The 19,380-nt window shown below is 49.8% G+C and overlaps 3 protein-coding genes across 4 annotated transcripts; 2 read left to right on the forward strand and 1 right to left on the reverse strand.

Moving 5' to 3' along the window:
• Positions 1–139: 139 nt before the first annotated feature.
• On the reverse strand, positions 140–9,709 carry VMA12 (vacuolar ATPase assembly factor VMA12). 2 transcript variants are annotated; one of them, XM_072779356.1, is made up of 6 exons: positions 9,450–9,709; positions 7,914–7,987; positions 7,498–7,587; positions 6,735–6,777; positions 6,411–6,523; positions 140–2,893 (listed from the first exon to the last, which is right to left on the reverse strand). In XM_072779356.1, exons 1-6 carry the CDS (start codon positions 9,658–9,660, stop codon positions 2,804–2,806), a joined length of 621 nt encoding a protein of 206 aa, XP_072635457.1. In that variant the 5' UTR covers positions 9,661–9,709; the 3' UTR covers positions 140–2,803. The 2 variants fall into 2 exon arrangements, with proteins under 2 accessions (XP_072635457.1, XP_072635456.1); XM_072779355.1 differs by lacking the exon at positions 140–2,893 and adding an exon at positions 4,722–6,103 and having other exon boundaries at positions 9,450–9,706.
• Positions 1,142–2,039, forward strand: SEBOX (SEBOX homeobox). Its single transcript, XM_072779357.1, has 2 exons — positions 1,142–1,398; positions 1,532–2,039. The coding sequence occupies exons 1-2, from the start codon at positions 1,186–1,188 to the stop codon at positions 1,907–1,909; spliced, it is 591 nt and encodes a 196-aa protein (XP_072635458.1). The 5' UTR covers positions 1,142–1,185; the 3' UTR covers positions 1,910–2,039.
• Positions 9,710–9,805: 96 nt separating the features above from the next.
• On the forward strand, positions 9,806–19,267 carry POLDIP2 (DNA polymerase delta interacting protein 2). The gene is made up of 11 exons (XM_072779358.1): positions 9,806–10,027; positions 11,386–11,467; positions 12,709–12,806; positions 13,721–13,817; positions 13,976–14,051; positions 14,520–14,627; positions 15,076–15,212; positions 16,001–16,027; positions 16,236–16,361; positions 17,599–17,678; positions 18,214–19,267. The coding sequence occupies exons 1-11, from the start codon at positions 9,867–9,869 to the stop codon at positions 18,326–18,328; spliced, it is 1,107 nt and encodes a 368-aa protein (XP_072635459.1). The 5' UTR covers positions 9,806–9,866; the 3' UTR covers positions 18,329–19,267.
• Positions 19,268–19,380: the final 113 nt, after the last annotated feature.

Consider the following 19,380-nt stretch of genomic DNA (forward strand, 5'->3'; position numbering starts at 1 on the left):
CTGGGGTGTGGAGCACTGAGGTTATGAGAAGGAAGGACAAGAACTCAAAGGAAATTCATATGTACCCATTTCTTAGAAAAGTAACTCAGAAGACTTACAAGGATGAATATTCGGTACAAACATCTAATCTTAGAACACCTTTTTTTTTTTAATTTTTATTTATTTATGATAGTTACAGAGAGAAAGAGAGGCAGAGACACAGGCAGAGGGAGAAGCAGGCTCCATGCACCGGGAGCCCGACGTGGGATTCGATCCTGGGTGTCCAGGATCGCGCCCTGGGCCAAAGGCAGGCACCAAACCGCTGCGCCACCCAGGGATCCCTAATCTTAGAACACCTTGATTGTACCTGTGGAACCTCTTCTGGTTCTAGGATCGTGGACTCTAAGGAGCCCATATGGGCTTTCAAGGGGCCATGGAGGAAGGGTAAGATGCAGACAGATCTCTAAAGCCGACCTGGGGCCAAGCTGGTGGTAATGTCTGCTCCCCAGCCCTGCTGAGGGCAAGGTGGTTTCAGTTCACCTGCCATTCCCTTGTCACCATCCTTATCCTGCCCAGCTTCACCAGCCTGCCCTTCAGCTGTGGCACAGGACTCCGCCTGTTCTCCCCTGCAGGCAGCCAGCACTAGGGCACTAAGGGCTCCAGAAGGCGCAGGTAAAGCACGAGAGCATTCGAGAGAGGAATTGTTTTGGCTTCCTGGAACAAGTCCGGGGAAGATCTTCACAAAATACAGGATTTCAGACACAGGCTGCCAGTTTGCAGTGTAAAGAGTGGGGACTCAGGCCAGCTTCCTTTATGAAGCTCTGGAGGGGCAGGGGCCATGAAAGTTTTGCCCCATTTATACCACCCAAGCCCCAAGATTGCCCCTGGTCTCCCTTTTCCTCTGGGATGGCTCTGCTCCCCTCCAGCTGGACCTGAAACGTCTCTCCTCCTGGAGGCGGGGCCAGCCCTCTGAGCAGGATAAAACCCACGAGGAGGGGTGTGGCGTGGGCACAGCCTTGGCATGGCTTTCTGGCTCCTCATTCTCTGCCAGCTTCATGGCCAGCCCTGTGGATGCACCCTCAACAGGTGATCTGGTGGGGACAGGGGGGCAGGGGGAGAACGTGGGGAAGGTGTGATGGGGGAAGGCTGAAGCGGGGGGGAGCGGAGTAGGGGCTTCAGGGCCTGCTGGGGGGTTTTGAGTCTGGAATGGAGGCTCTCACAGGGAGTCCTGGCTTGACCCCCCTACTCTGGCCTACAGGCCATGCCAGTGGGCTGGGTTCCCACCGGAGAAAGCGGACCACCTTCAGCAGAGGGCAGCTGCTGGAGCTGGAACGGGTGTTTGCAGCATGGCCCTACCCTGACATTGGCACCCGTGAGCACCTGGCTCGGGTCACCTGCCTTCCTGAGGACAAGATACAGGTGAGCTTCCCTCAGGGTGGCGGTACTCTCGCTCAGCCCCCTTTCTCTGAGTATCCTGCTTCCAGGTTTTGCTTTCCTGGTAGCCGGGGGAGGGCGAGCTGGAGCCCAAAGAGATTCCTTTTTCCCTTACCAGGTGTGGTTCCAGAACCGCCGGGCCAAGAGAATCAAGAATAGGAAGGCAGGAGGCCTAAGCCCCAGGCCTGAACACACCCAGAGAGCCCATTCTCTTCCAGATACCCTCCAGCAGTCCCAGGAGCCCCCAACACTAGGCCAGCATCCGCCCTCCAACACGCCTCTGTGTGCCTCAATGTGTCGACAAGCTTCCTGCCCAGCTCCTGGCTTGGGTCCAGGGCAAAGCTGGGCAGGGGCTAAAGCTGTAGCCCCATGGGGACCAGCTGGAGCATCAGGGGTCCACCTTTCTTCAGAGCGAGCCACTACCCAGACCTCACTGGGCAGCTTATCGGACCTCATCTATGCCTCGGCCATTGTCACCAACCTGGACCACTCCTAATCTAAGTCTAGAACTTGTGAGACCACTCCTCTGGCTCTGCAGCCCTCCCTGCCCCTTAGGACTGAACATATCAGAGATAGGTCCCCTGCCCCTCCTTTTACACAAGGAAGTTCTCTTATCGGAAGGAAGGTTAGCTCAGGGATCCCTCCCGTCTTCCAGGCCAGCCCAGAGTCACCAGGGCTGGGCTTTAGCACCCAGAGCCCTGCCCGTTGCCGTGGCAAATGGTACCTTCAGAGAAATGAGGTAAAGGCCCTGTTTTCAATCTCTCAGGCCAGGCTTGGCCACCAGTTCTTCTTACCCCAGCTGACAATACCTCCTTCCTCTAAAGAATAGGCAGCCCCTCCTCATTTTCAGGCCATTGGCTAACTGCTGAGTTAGGTGAGGAGAGGACTGAAACTCATTCCAGACTGTTAGGAACCAGCTCCCCTCTTCTGAACTATTCCCACCTGGACAAATTAATCAGAACCATGGATCTGAAGAGAAAGTCCTATCAAAGGAATAAAGTAGAAAGAGGAGCCCGGGGCTTGTGTTCATTTAATTTTCACAAAGATCAGATTGGTTGCCCTCTGACCTGAGGCTGTGGAGACAACCTGACAGATTTAGCAGGGGGTTGGGGTATGCACTCTGGCAACATTGGGTTTTTGTATCACCATCATCTGTATTACCAACTAATCTCCAAATAAAACCCAAACTCTATACCTTAATCTGGATTGTTGTGTGCTGCAAACGAATAAGGACAAGCGCCGTTTGCTTTTGAAATGTATCTCCATCACCTAATCCCTAAATAGGGCCAGGTTCCACACAGATCCTGGGTGGGAGGCATTACCCAGGATTCTACTGGGATTAGTTAGAAGGATGGTTAATTGAAGGGCTTAGGGCTCTGGCTGACAGGCCCTAGAGAGATGGGAGGCTCTGCTGGCACCTTCTGCTCTTTCTTCCCACTGGTTCCAGGACGCTCCAGCTGCCTCCACTTCTGGAGTTGCTCTGCTCCAAAAAAGCATGTAGTTTGCAATCAGTCTAGGGTATTCGAATCCTGGCTTTGCTACGTAACCTTGCAACTCTCTGAAAGCATATGAGCCTGCAAAAAGGGGGTGATAATATTTGTCTTCTTTCCATTATGGGAATAAGAAGCAGTATTAAGTGAAAGGCTTCACGTGCTGTGACATATTATAAAAGCTCTCAATTCACCTGAGTTGCCATACAATAGGCTAGGAGACTGGGAAGACCCCAAACTTCTTGTTCCTTTGGCCTCCTGCCAAGCACCCCCCTTTTGCCCTGGGAAGCACCAGGCCCAGACTGCGCTGGAAAAAAATATGGAGCATTGAGAGATAGAGGAAGTGGCTGGGAGCAGAGTTCTCTGCAACAAGAACCGGAGAACAGACCGCCTGATTGCTATCTCCAACTTAGCCCCTGCACATGGAAAACACTGCACAGGAAAGATTTCCTTGGCAGGAACTAGGTCTTCTACCTCTTGATCTCCAGAAGCTGGCATAGTACTCGGCTCATAAAGGAGCTCTCAATAAGTGTTCAATGCCACAGAAGCCCACTGGCTTGTGAGTAGAGGCTTGGGATCAGGTAAGGACCCCATTCTAGGGTCAGGGGAGAGGATGCCTCGGGTCAGAAGCTGTTCGAGAGGCCTGCTCTTTATCTAACATTTACAAGTCTTCCAACCTTCCAATCCAGTTATCTGGGTGTGTGTGAAAGCTTAAGGCTATAGGAGCAAGTAGTATAGCCATGAATCTCCACAAAAATTCAGTGTGGCTTTTAAACTCGGTCTTAAATGGTCTGGGTTGCTACAGACATTATAAAATGCCACCTGCACTTCTTCTCACAGTTGACATTTCTTTCAACCAACAATAGAAATTCTAAGATTTCTCAACAAAGTGATCTATGGTGGAACAGAAGGAATGAAAGCTTTCCTCTCTCTCATGTGCTGTCTAGAGAAGTTCAGGCTGGTTATGTATCAAGCAGAAACTGACAAACACTAGAACAAATGTCTACTGAACCAACAAGCATGTAATTTCTTTCTTTCTTTTTAAAACGATTTATTTGTTTTAGAGAGAGACAGAAAGTGAGCAGGGCCAGGGCAGAGGGAGAGGGAGGGAGAGACTCAGGTAGACTCCCTGCTGAATGTGGTGCCTGATTTGGGGCTCAATTTCACAACCCATGAGATCATGACCTGAACCGAAATCATGATTCAGATGCTTAACTAACTGAGCTACCCAGGTGTCCCCTGAGTATGTAATTTCTAAAAACAGAAGAGTATCCTGGGGGTGAGGGGGTGGGGGTGGGGGAGGAAGACCAAAGACCACAGGATTTCATACTGTGAACAAACGGAAAGGAGTATACCATTACAAAGAGACACTGAGGGATACCTGGGTGGCTCAGTTCAGGGCGTGATCCTGGGGTCCTGGGATCGAGTCCCATGTGGGGCTCCCTGCATGGAGCCTGATTCTCCCTCTGCCTATGTCTCTGTCTCTCTCTTTGTGTCCCTCAAGGATAAATAAAATCTTAAAAAAAACAAAAACAAAAACAATGAACAATTATCAGAACTAAGGAATCTTGGGACGCCTGGGTGGCTCAGCAGTTGAGTGTCTGCCTTTGGCTCAGGGCATGATCCTGGGGTCCTGGGATTGAGTCCCACATCGGGCTCCCTGAATGGAGTCTGCTTCTCCCTCTGCCTCAATCTCTCTCTCTCGGTGTGTCTCTCATGAATAAATAAATAAAATCTTAAAAAAAAAAAAAAAAAAAAGAACTGAGGAATCTTTGGGCTTCTGTGTTGTCACAAGATTTGAAATAAGAATACAGGGGATACAGTAAATATTTATTGGATAAATAACTATTGCTGATAGTTTTTAAGTACCTTTACACAGATTCTATCAGTATGCCTACTAATCTAAGTTCTTAGAAGTTTAACATTACACAGAATTTCAGACTTCAGAACAGAGAAGGAAAGATCATCTGATCTTTCTCAGCCTCAGTTTTGTCTTTGGGAAAAGGGGCCTAAAGCCATTTCCTCTTCCAACCTCCAGGATTGTTACAAAGACCAAAAGTAATCACATAAAGCAATTACTCAGCTGTGCACACTTAACAAACTATTTTTTCGCACTCCCCTAAACTCAGACATTTTAATAACCTACATAAAACCTCCCCCATTAGGCTAACGGATAATACGTACACGTATTTGTAATGTTACATATACATATTCATGTGTATGCTTATTCATATTCATATATACAGTTAAATCTGGAAACAGTCCATATCTACAAAGAACATCTCCCTTTATCAGCTGAGATAATCCACAGTAGGGATACTCTTCCCACCAACATATACAAGCACAAGAGATTTTCAATTAAAAGCAGACATACTGTTTTGCCATCTGAATTGTTTTCATTTTTGGAGGCAGAGCAAAGGGTGATGGAAAGGTGAGAAGTTTGAGGAGGGTTGGTGAGTGGAAGAGACAGGTAAAAGCATATAGAAAATCTGAAAAAGGCCAGGAGAGGATGAAGACCGAAACTAAGATTCTGGAAATGTGGCATCTTAGTTCCCAATTTCACCATCCTTGTACCAACCTGTCCTTCTCTTATTTAATGACCTGTGATCAGTTCCTCTTCCCAAACAAACTAGAGGAAAGGAATCCTTTCTGCTTTTTTGGAGGTTACTGATCTAAATTACAGGTCTGTGTGAAGCATCTTTGGAGCAAGGATGACCATTGATTTGTGTACCTGGGGAGGTTCAAGACAGTATGGTCTACTTTGGGAAGACCTGGATTCCATTTACTCCTGATAGAAAAAAAAAAAACAAAAAAAACAAAAAAAACCAGCTTTGGCAGTGCCGAGATGGACTAGAGAAGGCAGATGGGCACTGGGTTCAGGAGAAGGAACTGAAAGAGCAGTTCTTTTCATTTGTTGTCTGAGTCTCTTTTCCTGCCCCTCTGGAAACTGACAGAGGACAGGGCTCCGGCAGGAACAGCCTTGGTACAGCTCTCTGACTAACCGGAGTTATGGACAAAGAGCCTGATAGGTTGACTCTGAGTCAGGCAGCTGGGAGCCTAAAGTCCCCCAAAACCTGCTCCAGACTTTGACAATGAACCATGAGTTAAAGCTCTCCCAACTCGCCTTCCATCGCCCGCACCATGACATACAGCTCGGCCAGGCCCACCACGGAGGCCACGATCAATGCAGCTAGTACTCGCTGGGGAGAGAGAGAGAGAACCAGGCTTAGGGGATGCAGGCCAGCATCCAGCTCTGCAGCCTCCAGCACTTCTAGAAAGGATGGGGGGAAGGGAAGAAAACCCAGCCCATAAGTTGGGAGGAAGAGAAGAAAAGAGGATCTGGATTCTCTTTTGAGGTACCCACGACTGCTGGGCAGCTCAAATGTTCCTCTTGTTCGCTGCATAAATATTTAACATCTAACTTGTTCAAGGCACCTTCACATATGTCCTCCCTCTCCCACCAACACTCCCACCCGGGGCACCTTGCCCTGCCCAGTGCCTACTTACTGAGGCCATTTCTGTGAAGATATATTGACTTCCAAGGTAAGTGCAGACGAAGGCAGCTGCCACCGTGACAATAAAGTTGAAGATGGTGATGACCAGCGCTTTCACTGACCTCACTTCAGGGAAGAAGCCAAGGAAGAAACCTTTAGGTCAGCATCCTCCACAAGGCCCTCTTATATCAGGGCTACCTCCCCTATCAATTGGGTTTCCCTCATATGTCAAGCCTGAATAGCTCAGGTTTAAACCCAGGACACTGGAGTGGGAAGAAGGGCTGTGACCAACCCCTCCCAGGGGAGAGGCTTACAGGGTGATTTCCCAGTACTTCACCTTGCTTTCCCAGGTCACTAAGAGTCCCACCATGCCTTGAATCCTGGGGAAAAGAAAACACAAATGATTCCAAATGGAAGCAGCTCAGAGGCAGTCCAGAGTAATCATTTGTCAATCCGGGCTCTGCTCTCTTTATTTCCCAAAACATTAACTCTGCCTTCTCCATGGATTCTGTTGTCTGGGACCAGCTGGATTTTTTTTGTGGATCACAGATCAAACATTTCAGAGAAAGGACATAGGTTCCCAGTACCCACCCATTCCTCTTCTGCTCTAGGGCAGGAACATGCCACAGAATGACAGGGAGCCCTGTCAGAAGAAAGGCTCTAAGGCTTATCTCTAGCTCTACAACTTTTTTTTTTTTTTTAATTTTTTTTATTTATTTATGATAGGCACACAGTGAGAGAGAGAGAGGCAGAGACACAGGCAGAGGGAGAAGCAGGCTCCATGCACCGGGAGCCCGATGTGGGATTCGATCCCGGGTCTCCAGGATCGCGCCCTGGGCCAAAGGCAGGCGCCAAACTGCTGCGCCACCCAGGGATCCCCTAGCTCTACAACTTTTAAGAATCAGTCACCACCTGAGCCCTGAGTCTCAGTAAATTGAGGTGGGAATATTAGGTTTGTATGCAGCACAGAACTTCTATGGTCCCTGATGGGTATAAAAACCAAGCTTCTATGATATTTTTTTCCCTTCTGTACCTCTTCCCAGTGCAGGGCTCTGCTTGCAGGGGCTACTCAGTCCTTGTATTGAAGAACAGGCCCTTACCTGACAGGTGACATTGTATGTGATCCGCTTATATTCCTCATTGGCCAGCTGTATCTTAATCTTCTCCAAACGGGCAACTAGTTCTGGGTTCTGAGGCAGAAAAATCAAAGGAGAAGAATATTCCCAGCTTGCTAGAAAACCATGCCACAATCATTGGTTTCAGGGGGCAAAGCACTGCTAAGGGTGCCAAGAGACCCATGTACTAGTTCTGCCTCCTCTGCTTTGGAACCTGTTTTTTTTTGGATCTACTTTCCAAGCTGTCAAGCCGGGAGGATGATATCCAGTTTCCCCACCCCAGCCCTCAGGGATTTAAAAGACTAACTTTTGAGCCCAAAGGCTGTTTCATAAATCTGAATGTACTGTGAATAAGTCTAATTTAGTCAACACCCCTTCTCACAAATATATCTTTTACATACCCGAGGAGGCTTCACAACCTCTGGGAGATAGATTTCACTGCCTTCTAGGAGCTCATGAAGGTATAGTGTGGAACCTAGGAAGAAAAGATTTCCACAAACATAATGACCCATAGAATTGAGCTTGAAGAATTAAGATCAGAAAAGGGCCTGGCCTTTCTGCTTTTTCCTATCAAAATAAAACATGGCTATTCCTATTTTAATTCATTTCGAAGCTCATTTTCAACTGAGAAGAATCAAGAACAATTCCACATAAATATCTCTTAGTGCACATAGCTGACTTTAAGTGTTAGCTCTCAATTATCTTGCTCACGTCACAGCTAACACGTAAGCCACTTAAGTTCACCTTTAGATTAAGTCATGCTGTGGCCACAATAGAACTGCCCTGAATAGATTTAAGTCACAGTGATGGTAAATGCTCAGAGAACAGTGTACTAGATGATCATTAAGGTATGTTTTAGTTCTTTTTTTTTTTTTCAAACATACATGTAACATTTATTCTAATTGACCGTATGCTGGGTTGTAAAACAAGTCTCAACAGATTTCAATGAATTGAAATCATCACAGAGTATGTTCTCTGTTCATAATGCAATTGAATCTGAAATCAATAACAGGCATAATGATAAGTTTTCCATATGTTTAAACATTTAGAAATACATTTTAAAATGGTCCATGGGTCAAATATGAAGTTACAAAGGACTTTAGGAATGTCTTTGAACTGAATGATATAAAATATCAAAGTTTTTGTGTGTAGGTAAGTAAAGAAGGAAAGCATCTTTAGACTTGTCATAGTACAAAGTAATGAATTAAGTATCTTTGTCAACAAGTATGTTTTAGTTCTAATAGTTGAGTGGTCTACCCTTTGTACCTCTGGATAGGCTATGTTAACTCTGGCAAAAGACCTTACAAACTAGTTTGTCCTATTCCCTTCCTTTACAGTTAAGGGAACTGAGACCCAAGGAAGAGAAATGAATTCTCCAAGAGGACTTTGTGGCAGAGCTAGGACTAGCACTCAGATGCTACTCCCAGATCAGGTCTTTCAATACGGCTTTCCATCATCCTACGTGGAAGAAAAAAAAAAAAAAAAACAAGAAAAAGAGAAAAATAAAAAACCCTATCAGATTTGGCTTGCTTTTGAGATGGAAAGAAATTCAGATTCCCAAACAGGACAAGCTCACTGTCCTACGTCATTTTCTAATGTGGCTTTTAAGAAATTGAACTTGTGCGGCGGTACTGGTTTAAAACTAGACCTCCTCAAAGGTCAGGCGGCCCGGAGTGGGCTGCGTAGTGAAGGGGAGACTCTCAAGAGAGCAGAAACGGCACAAGAAAATTCTCGGCCATCCCGAGAAAGCCCCATCCACGGAAGCTGTTAAGGGAGTGTATTGCCCTACGGTTTATGAGGTGACTCTTGGGTTGGTTAGATGACCGTTCCGCGGGTGACGGAGAGTGATGGCATTTTTTCCCCCTCGTAACGATGCCAGAGGTGGGAGAAGACTCTGGAAAAAGGGAGGTGAGTCCGGGCTGGAGACTGGGGCTCACCCGTCTCTCTCAGGTACTGATGCAGATCTCGGATCAGGCGGAAGGGAACCAGGCGCGAGGGGCCACTGGGAAAATCACCGTCCTTGTGCTTCTCCCCCAGCACGGCTTCAAGTTCTGCACGCAGCTTCCGGGGCAGCTGCTCTGGCTCCAGCTCCCCACCGGGAGCCAAAGCGCGCACCAGCCGACCACCCGCACGCAGGCAGGACGCCATGTCTGCCGGACTTAGGGTCAGGTGACGCGGGGCCGGGACTTCCGCCCACGGCGCGCCGGAAGGAGCCTGCGGCTCGCGGGGCGGGCTGAGCCCGGCGGGGGCCGAGGGGGCGGGGACGCGGCGCGGGGCAGTGTGGGGCGGGGGCAGAAGGCCCGCGGCCGCGGCTTGGGCCCAGTGTCGGCCGCCGAGCGGGCGCTCCGCGGGACATGGCGGGCTGCGTGGCCCGGCGGGCCCTGGCCGTGGGCAGCCGCTGGTGGGCCCGCTCGCTAACCGGGGCTCGGGGGCCGAGGCCACTCTGTGTGGCAGGTGGAGCTGGGGCCTTCCCGCCAGCGGCGGCAGCGACGACGCGGAGGCACCTCTCGTCCCGGTGAGGGACTGAGCGCGGGGCCCGTCCCCGGAGCCCGGGGAGCGTGTTCCGGCCAGCGAGGAGGCCGGGAGGCTCGGCCGGCCGAGGGTGACTGGGGTGCGACCCGGGAGAGGGTCCCGGCGGCAGCCGACCCGCCCTGCCTGGGACGTGCGCCAGGAACAGAGAAGGGAGCGCGGCCCAGAGCCCCGGGTTACGCCGGGCTGGCCCCGAGCGGGAGCTAGTAACCCTCCCAGAGCGAATCCTGCCTCCCCAGATGGGGATCTCGGGCGCTGTTGCTAGTGGGCAGCCTTTTAATTAGACTTTAGGGCTCTGACATGAACCCCAGCCCCGGGTTAGGACAAGGCCTCCCTCAGAAAGATGCTCGAAGTGGGAAACAGGACTTTTAGGAGGGCCCTGCGTAGGGCCCAGGTTTCAGCGTGACCTTGGGGAGACTGGTTCTTAGTGTGTGACCCGGGGAGGGGGCTTGAGGTCACGGGATGGTGTGAGCATGGCCTCTAGCGATGGGACAGGCAGGTCAGACGGCCTGGAGGATCAAGTGAGGGGGAGCATACGGTTCACATCTCCAAAAGGCTAAGAATAGCAGACCTTGGAAGGACCCCTAGAAAGAGCAGCCCTGTCCAGAGAGACCACTGAGAGAACTGACCTTTTTGGGGGGGGCTGAAATTAGACACTGGTGTTGGGGAAAGATGGATGATAAGTATTTGCACCTTAAGACCCGAGGGAAATTTGATGTAAATCTGAACAAAAACTAGATTGAAAGACTACTAGGTGCAATGCGGGGAGTGCAGTAGGACGTATGGTGATAATGGTTAAGCCCTTCAAGGGCAGGGTGAAGGCTGCAGTTTCTGGGCATAGACAGAGATGGAATTAGAACAAATGTTTTACACACTTGGCTCTGAGGGGGAACACAGGCTCATCAGACGCAGGCATTGCTCCCAGAGAACCTACGGTCTCTAGTGGAGATGAGACATGGGCACAAATAACAGAAATGCAAGGTGGGAAGGGCGGTTAAAATGCTGTGGGAGGTCAGGAAAGAAACAGGCAAGAGGTACAAATAAGCAGGGTGCGAGGGCATGATATGAGGAATGCTGAGAGTGAAGAGAGAAGAAAGTGATGTGGGAGCCGTCAGACATAACACAGAAACCGAGGCAGGGCCTGTGGCTAGATCTCAAAGAGGAAAAGACGGGATCTGGAGTGGTGGTTTGGCAGGACCCTTCCCTGCTTCACCTGCCCCACGGCTTGGGCCTTTCTCTGCTGTCACTGCCTGGCCCCTCGGTATCCTAGTAGCTTTTTCTGATGGGCTAGGTACCATTACCTCCTCAGCCTTTCAGTTGCTTGTTCTTTTCCTTCCTAACCAGAAACCGACCAGAGGGCAAAGTTTTGGAGACGGTTGGTGTATTTGAGGTGCCAAAACAGAATGGAAAATATGAGACCGGGCAGGTGAGTGCTGGGCTGGGTCATTTTTCATTTTCAGGATATGCCCTGCATCTTGAAAGGGTCAGCTTCGGTCATAGGCTCGAATGTTATAGTTTTCTGCCTTGGTGTTCAGTGCCAGACCAGAATCACAGATTTTTTAAGATGGGGTTTCTGTTTTCCTGGATCTGAATCCTTTTCATGTATCAAAGGGTTCTCTTTCTAAGTTAGCGTGGACAGAGATAATTTGAACCAAAGGAAGGAGAGAGCCAGATTGTTGAATCCTATAATTTAGTGGAAGGTGGGAAGCCAGTGAAGGGAGCTTTCAGAAAAGCAAAGCTTTGGATGCCTGGGTGGCTCAGTGGTTGTGAGCGTCTGCCTTCAGCTCAGGGCGTGGTCCCAGAGTCCCATGATTGAGTTCCACAATGGGCTCCTCACAGGGAGCCTGCTTCTCCCTCTGCCTGTGTCTCTGCCTCTTTCTGTGTATCTCTCATGAATAAATAAATAAAATCTTTAAAAAAAAAAAAAAAGAAAGAAAAGCAAACCTTTGGGGGTGACTGGGAGGCTCAAACAGTTAAATGTCCAACTCTAGATTTTGGCTCAGGGCATGATCTCAGGGTCCTGGGACCGAGCCCCACGTCTGACTCTGGCCTAGGTGTGGAGCCTGCTATAGATTGTCTCTCTCCCTCCCCTTCCTCCCTCTCTAAAGAAAATAAAAGAAAGAAAGAAAAAAAGAAAAACAAACTCTTGATTCTTTGTCATAGTTGAACTGATTGCAGTATAATATAAGCTGTGGGTGTGAGGTTCTTGTTTTCGTTATCAGCTTTGTGCGAGATCCACTGAGATAGATTTAGGCCCCTTGTAAGTAAGGACTTTTTGTTTACTCAACTTCCCGCTTGAATGCCTGCAATGGACCAGGTGTTGTGCATTGAACTTGACTCAGAAAGCAATGCCTTCGTAGCGCTGGCAGTCTAGAGAGGAAGTCTAGATGGAGTCTGTGGCTAAGCATTATGCTAAGTGGAGGGGAGGTCAGGGAAGGCTTCCTAGAGCTCTAAGCTATGGTCTAAAGGATCAATAGAAGTCAGCCAGGTAAAGAGGAGGTAAGAGTGTTCTGAAGCTGGTGAGGGTAGATCACAGAGTTCAAGGGAAAGATTGGCAAGATCTTGTGCTGGGATTGTAGCCACCTGTGCCGCTTAGCGGTCTGAGTCCCACCTGGAAGGACTTGTGGACGTGGACTGCTTCCTCACTGAGGCTCTCTTTCCTCCTAGCTCTTCCTTCATAGTGTTTTTGGCTACCGAGGTGTCGTCCTGTTTCCCTGGCAGGCCAGACTATATGACCGGGATGTGGCTTCTGCAGCTCCGGAGAAGTAAGTACCCCTGTCATTGCACCTCGCAGTACCCCCAGGAGGAGGCCTGACTCATGGTCAACATACGTAATTAGGGTCCCTGGGGTGAATTCAACATTCTCCTGGGCCATGGAAGTAGTCCCAGGGTACTTCCCTGACACCATGGAGATAAAAGTGCTGAGTGCCAGGGACAGTCTTAAGTCAGAGGGTCCCTGTAGGCCTCCCCAGGATGCTTTCCCAAGCTGTTCTCTATTTGCATTATAAGTCACCCAAAAAGCATTGAGGGACTAATTTTCTTGATTTTTTTGTTGTTCAGTTAGAACCTTTCTTTCGATCTCTTACACAAGTACATTAAAAAAGAAAAGGCCGGGGCAGCCCCGGTGGCTCAGCGGTTTAGTGCCACCTTCAGCCCAGGGCCTGATCCTGGAGACCCAGGATCGAGTCCCACGTTGGGCTCCCTGCATGGAGCCTGCTTCTCCCTCTGCCTGTGTCTCTGCCTCTCTCTCTTTCTGTGTCTCTCATGAATAAATAAATAAAATCCTTTAAAAAAATTAAAAAAAAAAAGGCCTAGTTCCATTAAGTAATTATAGACATCCCCATGGATGTGAGAAGAGTGGGGTGCTTGCGGCTCCATGGATGGAGCCAAGGCCAAGGGCAATTTGACTTTCTCAGCATGGTCCCCTTCTTCCAAGAAGCAGCCAGCGAGTAAGACAAATGGTGACTTTGAGCCATGGGCCCTCCGCATTCCCTTACTGGCCTCTGGTTGGGGAGGGGCTGAGCCTGGGTGTTGCTGAGCAGATACCCAGCTGCTGCTGAAACCCCTTCAGAGCCGGCATTAACTAGTCTGTTGGGGGTAAGGAGGTGGGAGGGAGCGAGGGCAGGCACTACTTCTGTTTCTTTTGGTGTGATATTGGGCTTCTTCTCTTACCCTGTAGAGCAGAGAATCCTGCTGGCCATGGTTCTAAGGAGGTGAAAGGCAAAACTCACACTTACTATCAGGTGCTGATTGATGCCCGAGACTGTCCACATATAGTAAGTAAGCAAGATGGCTGGGCCGGGGGTTTCTCTCCATGTGAAAGGCCTGAACAGAGAGAGGGAGGATGGTCCCAGAGAGCCTGGATCAGCACTGGGCCCACGTTCTCAGGACTGGATAGTGACTAAGAAAATCTCTGACTTGCTTCTTGCCTTAGTCTCAGAGATCTCAGACAGAAGCTGTGACTTTCTTGGCTAACCATGATGACAGCCGGGCCCTTTACGCCATCCCAGGTGAGTAGTGAGCATCTGAATATGCCTATTGATGAGGTCTGGTGGGTCTCAATGAGAAGATTCTGATGCCTCTAATCTGCTAGGAGGGATGAGACAAGCTGAGAGTGATGGTACCAGGCTCATCCAACCTTGAGACAAGGCCAGGAATTGTGTTTCTTTTTCTTTCTTTCTTCCTTTCCTTTTCCTTTTCCTTTTCCTTTTTCTTTTTTCTTTTTTTTTTTTAAAGATTTATCCATCATTCATGATAGACATAGAGAGGCAGAGACACAGACAGAGGGAGAAGCAGGCTCCACGCCGGGAGCCCGATGCGGGACCCGATCCTGGGACTCCAGGATCGTGCCCTGGGCCAAAGGCAGGCGCTAAACAGCTGAGCCACCCAGGGATCCCCCTGGAATTGTGTTTCTTCTCAGCCTTGTTCCTCCCTTTTTCCTGTGTGAGTTTCACTGCCTCTTTTCCTCCCTGTGCCAGGCCTGGACTATGTCAGCCACGAAGACATCCTCCCCTATACCTCTACCGATCAGGTTCCCATCCAGCATGAGCTGTTTGAAAGATTTCTTTTGTATGACCAGACAAAAGGTGAGTTCTCTCAAGAAGGGAAGCTGGAGCAAGAGGGCCCTTTCTTCAAAGATAGTGTTATAGAAGTAACTTCAAAGCTCCCTATCCACAACCTTATTCGACGTCCCATTAGACCTATCGGGTGGGTGGCTGTTATCTCTTCCTCATAGACATGGAAGCTGAGGCTCAGGGATGGAAGGGACTCAAGGTTGCTAGTGAGTGGCAAGGTCAGGGTTACAATAGGGTCAGAAAACCCGAGCTCCTCACTCCTAGCCCATTTCTCTTCCTAGGATGTCACATAACTCCTCAGGGTTTATTCTTGGTGGCCTCGTGCCTTCTTCCAGACTGTGCATTTGCTTCATGTTTGGGTCCCTCGTTTCCCCAGCCAGCCTTGGGGAGTATTCTCTAGGAGGGGCAGTTGGAGAACCCCTGGGATTGGGCCTGACTGATTAGTCCTTTCTTGCCTCAGCACCCCCTTTTGTGGCCCGGGAGACACTACGGGCCTGGCAAGAGAAGAACCACCCCTGGCTGGAGCTCTCTGATGTTCACCGGGAGACAACAGAGAACATTCGTGTCACTGTCATCCCCTTCTACATGGGCATGAGGGTGTGTACCTGGCCTGGGCCCCTTCCCCCAGGGGTAGGCCCCCAGGTTTTCTGTGCTGTTCCCAGTGTGACTGCTGGAGTGGGTTCCAGATTTAAACTGTGTGCCCCGTGGTTCTGCTTCCCAGGGCTGCACATATGGGGCAGACACTGGGACCTAGAGCAGCAGGTAAATCCTCAAGTTCTGGGATGGAGTCCTCCAGGCTGACTCTTCCTTCTGTTCTGGTTCTGGGGATTCCTGTTTATGAAGAGTATACACATACTTGTTTAAATCTCTATAGGCTGATCTTCACACTTTATATGCATTAGTCAGATGTTTATTGAACTATTTCTTGCCTGGCTGTGAGCTTCAAATAAAAATGAAACCGTGTCCCTGCCTTACAGGAGCTCATGGTAGTGGGAGAGGTTACCACATCAAGTATTGTCATGGTGTTGGGTTATGGAAGGGCCGATGAGGAGGGCAGTGGCCTGGGCCAGCAGTGATTGCAGGAGTTGGGGGAAGCAGCTAGCTGGATGACTGGGGAGAAAGGGAAGGGCCTTGTGGCTGACTTCCGTTGGCACCCAGCTCTGTTGGTGATCTTGATAGGATAAGGAGGAGGGAGGCCAGGGACGAGGCCAGGGGAGGCTGCCTTCTCTTGGGTTTGTTGGCTGTAGTCCACTCTCCATCCCACACATAACAGCATTGTTCTGTCTCTGTAACCTTCCTGGAACACACCTACTCAGTTGGAGAACTGTTGATTGGAACAGAGGTTTCTGCCCTCTGGGACTTAAATTCTTTGTTTTTTTCCCCAGGAAGCCCAGAATTCCCATGTCTACTGGGTGAGTGTGTGCTTGGGGGGATAGGATTGGGGGAACTGCTTAGGAGGGTGGTGGTGGGGTTGGAGTTTGCCTCTGGCGCAGGGTGAGGGGGTGGGGCTGTGCACTGCAGGTTGTCTGTCTTTATTGCCTTTTGCTTTCCTAGAATACTGGGTGGGGTGGCCCGAGGTGTTCTTTTTCAGCTGTGAACTCTCTCCTCCACTCCTCACAGTGGCGCTACTGTATCCGCTTAGAGAACCTTGATAGTGATGTGGTGCAGCTCCGGGAGCGACACTGGAGGATATTCAGTTTATCTGGCACCTTGGAGACAGTGAGAGGCCGAGGAGTGGTGGGCAGGGTAAGCATCATCGGGCCAATAATGCCTACTTTCTATTCCTTCCCAGCAGGCCTGGGGGCTGAGTGCCTGCTCTCCTCCTCTGTGGCTAGGGACAGAGGCAGTGTGTGAATGTGTTGGGCTGTTTTGGGTGACACCTTACAAACACCACCATGAGATAGTTTTCTTACAACCTGATTCACAGATGAAGAGAGAGGTTGTGAAATGAATAACTGGCCCATGGTCGTGTGGCTGGTAGTGGAAGGACCTGGATTTGAATCCAAGGGAGTCTGACATCAAAGCTTATGTAGAGGTCTTATTGCCAGCACAGAGCCTTACTAAAAATATGATTTTGAGTGCCCTTCAGTGGGGCTCCCCCAGGTCCCCACTCATCCCATCGCTTCTGGTTGTCATTCTTCTGCCTCTTTACATACTTGCATCCTCTGCTAGTCCACAGAGATCTGATTTTGCAAATCCTGCACTACCCAACTCTGTCTCTTGAGAAATAAAGTCACAAGAAATGGCCAGGGGCCACATTTAACATCCATTTTTCCATGTTAGCAGGGAGTTGGGAAGCAGGGTAGGATATTGAGAATAGGGCTTTGGAGTGAGATAGTCTGGTTTTGAATGCCAGCTATGTGTGGTTTACTCACCACATAACTGTGGGCCAGTTTAACAAAAAATCTGTTTTTTTCCTTTTTTTTTTAAAAATATTTTATTTATTCATGAGAGACACACAGAGAGAGAGAGAGGTAGAGACACGGGCAGAGGAAGAAGCAGGCTCCATGCAGGGAGTCCAATGTGGTACTTGATCCTGGGACTCCAGGATCACGCCCTGGGCCAAAGGCAGGCGCTAAACCACTGAGCCACCCAGGGATCCCTCAGTTTTTTTCCTGATAAAATGGGGGTCACACCTATTACCTTGTAATTACTAGGAGGTTTAAGTCAGCAGAGGTTACAGAGCACCACCGTGGTGCCTGGCATCTAGGCACTCAGTGAATGGACTCTGGAAGGGCTATTTACCGAGGAGGTCCTATGCCTAGCATCTTTGCTCCATGCTCACAGATGTTAAGTCTGAGGTTCTCTTTCCCAGAATCAGAATAAAAGGCCCAGGTCAATGGCTATGCCGTGGGAGGTGGTACTGGCAGGCAGTCACTGTGGGAGGCCTAAGGGGCATCCTCCTGATGCTCTGGCAGTCAGCATGTGGCCTGGGGTACAGGGAGCTTGTCTGGCCTTACCGATTTTGCCTGAACCCTTACAGGAACCAGTGTTATCCAAGGAGCAGCCCGCATTCCAGTATAGCAGCCACGTCTCCCTGCAAGCTTCCAGCGGGCACATGTGGTAAGTGAGTACGGGCAGGGGACAGGGCTACCTCAACCCCGCAGACACAGCCGCAGGTCAGAAAAGTGAGAGCTCATAGTTTGTGGTTAACATCTTGAGATGCAGCCTTATTTGCTCTTGATTGTTGCATGGGACTTGTCTAATTTTTTTCTACCTGTTTTCTAGTTCCCTGTAATTTCACAGACTGAGGACTTAGGCCTAAGAGGTCTGGTGGTTTGATGCTGCACTGAGTTGCCCATGGAGTTGGTTTTTTTCCCGGTGGTTCACTCTTTAACCTGATAGTATAGTTGGGTAGCTTATGCAGTATGATCTAAGGGCCAGAATCAGGACAGCTGCGTTTCTTCTTTTCATGTAGGGCCAGAAAGGGCTCTTAGGTTTCTGGACCAGCATTATTCTGACATGAGCTGGGCCAGAGAGAGCCCGTCCTGCCTCATCCACTGTGTTCAGTTCTGGAATGGAGGGCCTATGGCTCTCAAGAGCCTCAGTAAGGCCTCAGCCCTCGCTCCCTCTAACCCAGCTTCTCTCTAACCCACAGGGGCACATTCCGCTTTGAGAGGCCTGATGGCTCCCACTTTGATGTCCGGATCCCTCCCTTCTCCCTGGAAAGCAATAAAGATGAGAAAACCCCACCTTCAGGCCTTCACTGGTAGGCCAGCTGAGGCCTGAGTGCCTAGGCTCAGCCCCTGAAGAACAGCTCTCATCCCACAATTGCTGCAGAACTCTCTCTCCACCATGGGCCACAGTGGGTCTTTTTATCATTTGCGCCATTTGATTGTGGGGTTCTTTTTCAGTGCGTGGGTGTAATCGTTTTCTCCAGAAGACCTGTGTAGGACTCCTCCAAGGCTGGCCTCCCCTGTAAGCCCTGGCTACACTGTGTTCCAGTAAAGCTTTCCACCAGGAATTCTATGTTCAGCTGCCACAGGCCTGGGGTTTCCTGGCCTGTCACACAAGTTGTTTGGAATATGAGGTTTGGTCAATAAACCAGTGCACACTTGGCCACCCTCGCCATTTCTGCCCCCCCGGGGTCTCAGGCTCCCTTTTTGGTGTAGTTGGGGCCCTTGGTTGCTTTCCTTTGCTGCCTTTCCAGGAAACTGCCCCATCTACTAGAGTATGTATCTGTTTCTTTCTCTCCTGAGGCTGGGGCTTGGCTGGATGTCTCCTGGGGTCATCATGCCTCTCAGCCAGTTGGTTGGGGGCTAGACTGGACTCGTTCTTTATCCTCTGCTAAGTGCAGAGCAGGAGGCCAGCAGCAGGCTCAGGCTCTCAGCACTGGCTAACCATTGACATCGTTGGCCTCACTGGGCCTGGGAAGGAGTGAGGCAAGCCCTTCAAGTTCCCTGGAATAGCTTGCCAGCCCTGAGCCTGTCAGGCCTCCACATCGCAAATGCAGAAACTCAGCCAAGGAGCTTTAGTTACGTATGGACGGTGACTGAGCCAAGCTACTTTCTGAGCTGATTGCAGATCTCCAAGAGCCAGAGGTGAAATGTGCTGCATTTTCCCGAGTCTTAGGATTCCTGCTTCCCTACTACCATAGTGATTGTTAAAGAGGTCGTTTTATTCTTAATATTAAATCTCAGTTCCAGCCCTCATTAGTGTCGTCCTTAATCCTCCACCAGGGGGAGCCCGGGTTGCAGGGCAACTGAGTGCAATAGGATTTATGATTCCGGGAGAACACAAGGTGGTGAATGGGAAATCCAACTGT

Source organism: Canis lupus, chromosome 16 (genome assembly GCF_048164855.1).
Source record: "Canis lupus baileyi chromosome 16, mCanLup2.hap1, whole genome shotgun sequence".
Taxonomy (NCBI): domain Eukaryota; kingdom Metazoa; phylum Chordata; class Mammalia; order Carnivora; family Canidae; genus Canis; species Canis lupus.

What these genes read in the sequence shown, in the direction of transcription:
- SEBOX (XM_072779357.1), top strand. Translation starts at nt 1,186, where the DNA reads ATGGAGGCTCTCACAGGGAGTCCTGGCTTGACCCCCCTACTCTGGCCT. An exon ending in TTCCTGAGGACAAGATACAG is followed by an intron (nt 1,399 to 1,531) that starts GTGAGCTTCCCT and finishes TTCCCTTACCAG; the next exon opens with GTGTGGTTCCAGAACCGCCG.
- VMA12 (XM_072779355.1), bottom strand. Translation starts at nt 9,660, where the DNA reads ATGGCGTCCTGCCTGCGTGCGGGTGGTCGGCTGGTGCGCGCTTTGGCT. An exon ending in TCAGTACCTGAGAGAGACGG is followed by an intron (nt 7,988 to 9,449) that starts GTGAGCCCCAGT and finishes TTTTCTTCCTAG; the next exon opens with GTTCCACACTATACCTTCAT. An exon ending in TAGTGACCTGGGAAAGCAAG is followed by an intron (nt 6,524 to 6,734) that starts GTGAAGTACTGG and finishes TCTTCCCTGAAG; the next exon opens with TGAGGTCAGTGAAAGCGCTG.
- POLDIP2 (XM_072779358.1), top strand. Translation starts at nt 9,867, where the DNA reads ATGGCGGGCTGCGTGGCCCGGCGGGCCCTGGCCGTGGGCAGCCGCTGG. An exon ending in CGGAGGCACCTCTCGTCCCG is followed by an intron (nt 10,028 to 11,385) that starts GTGAGGGACTGA and finishes CTTCCTAACCAG; the next exon opens with AAACCGACCAGAGGGCAAAG. An exon ending in GAAAATATGAGACCGGGCAG is followed by an intron (nt 11,468 to 12,708) that starts GTGAGTGCTGGG and finishes CTTTCCTCCTAG; the next exon opens with CTCTTCCTTCATAGTGTTTT.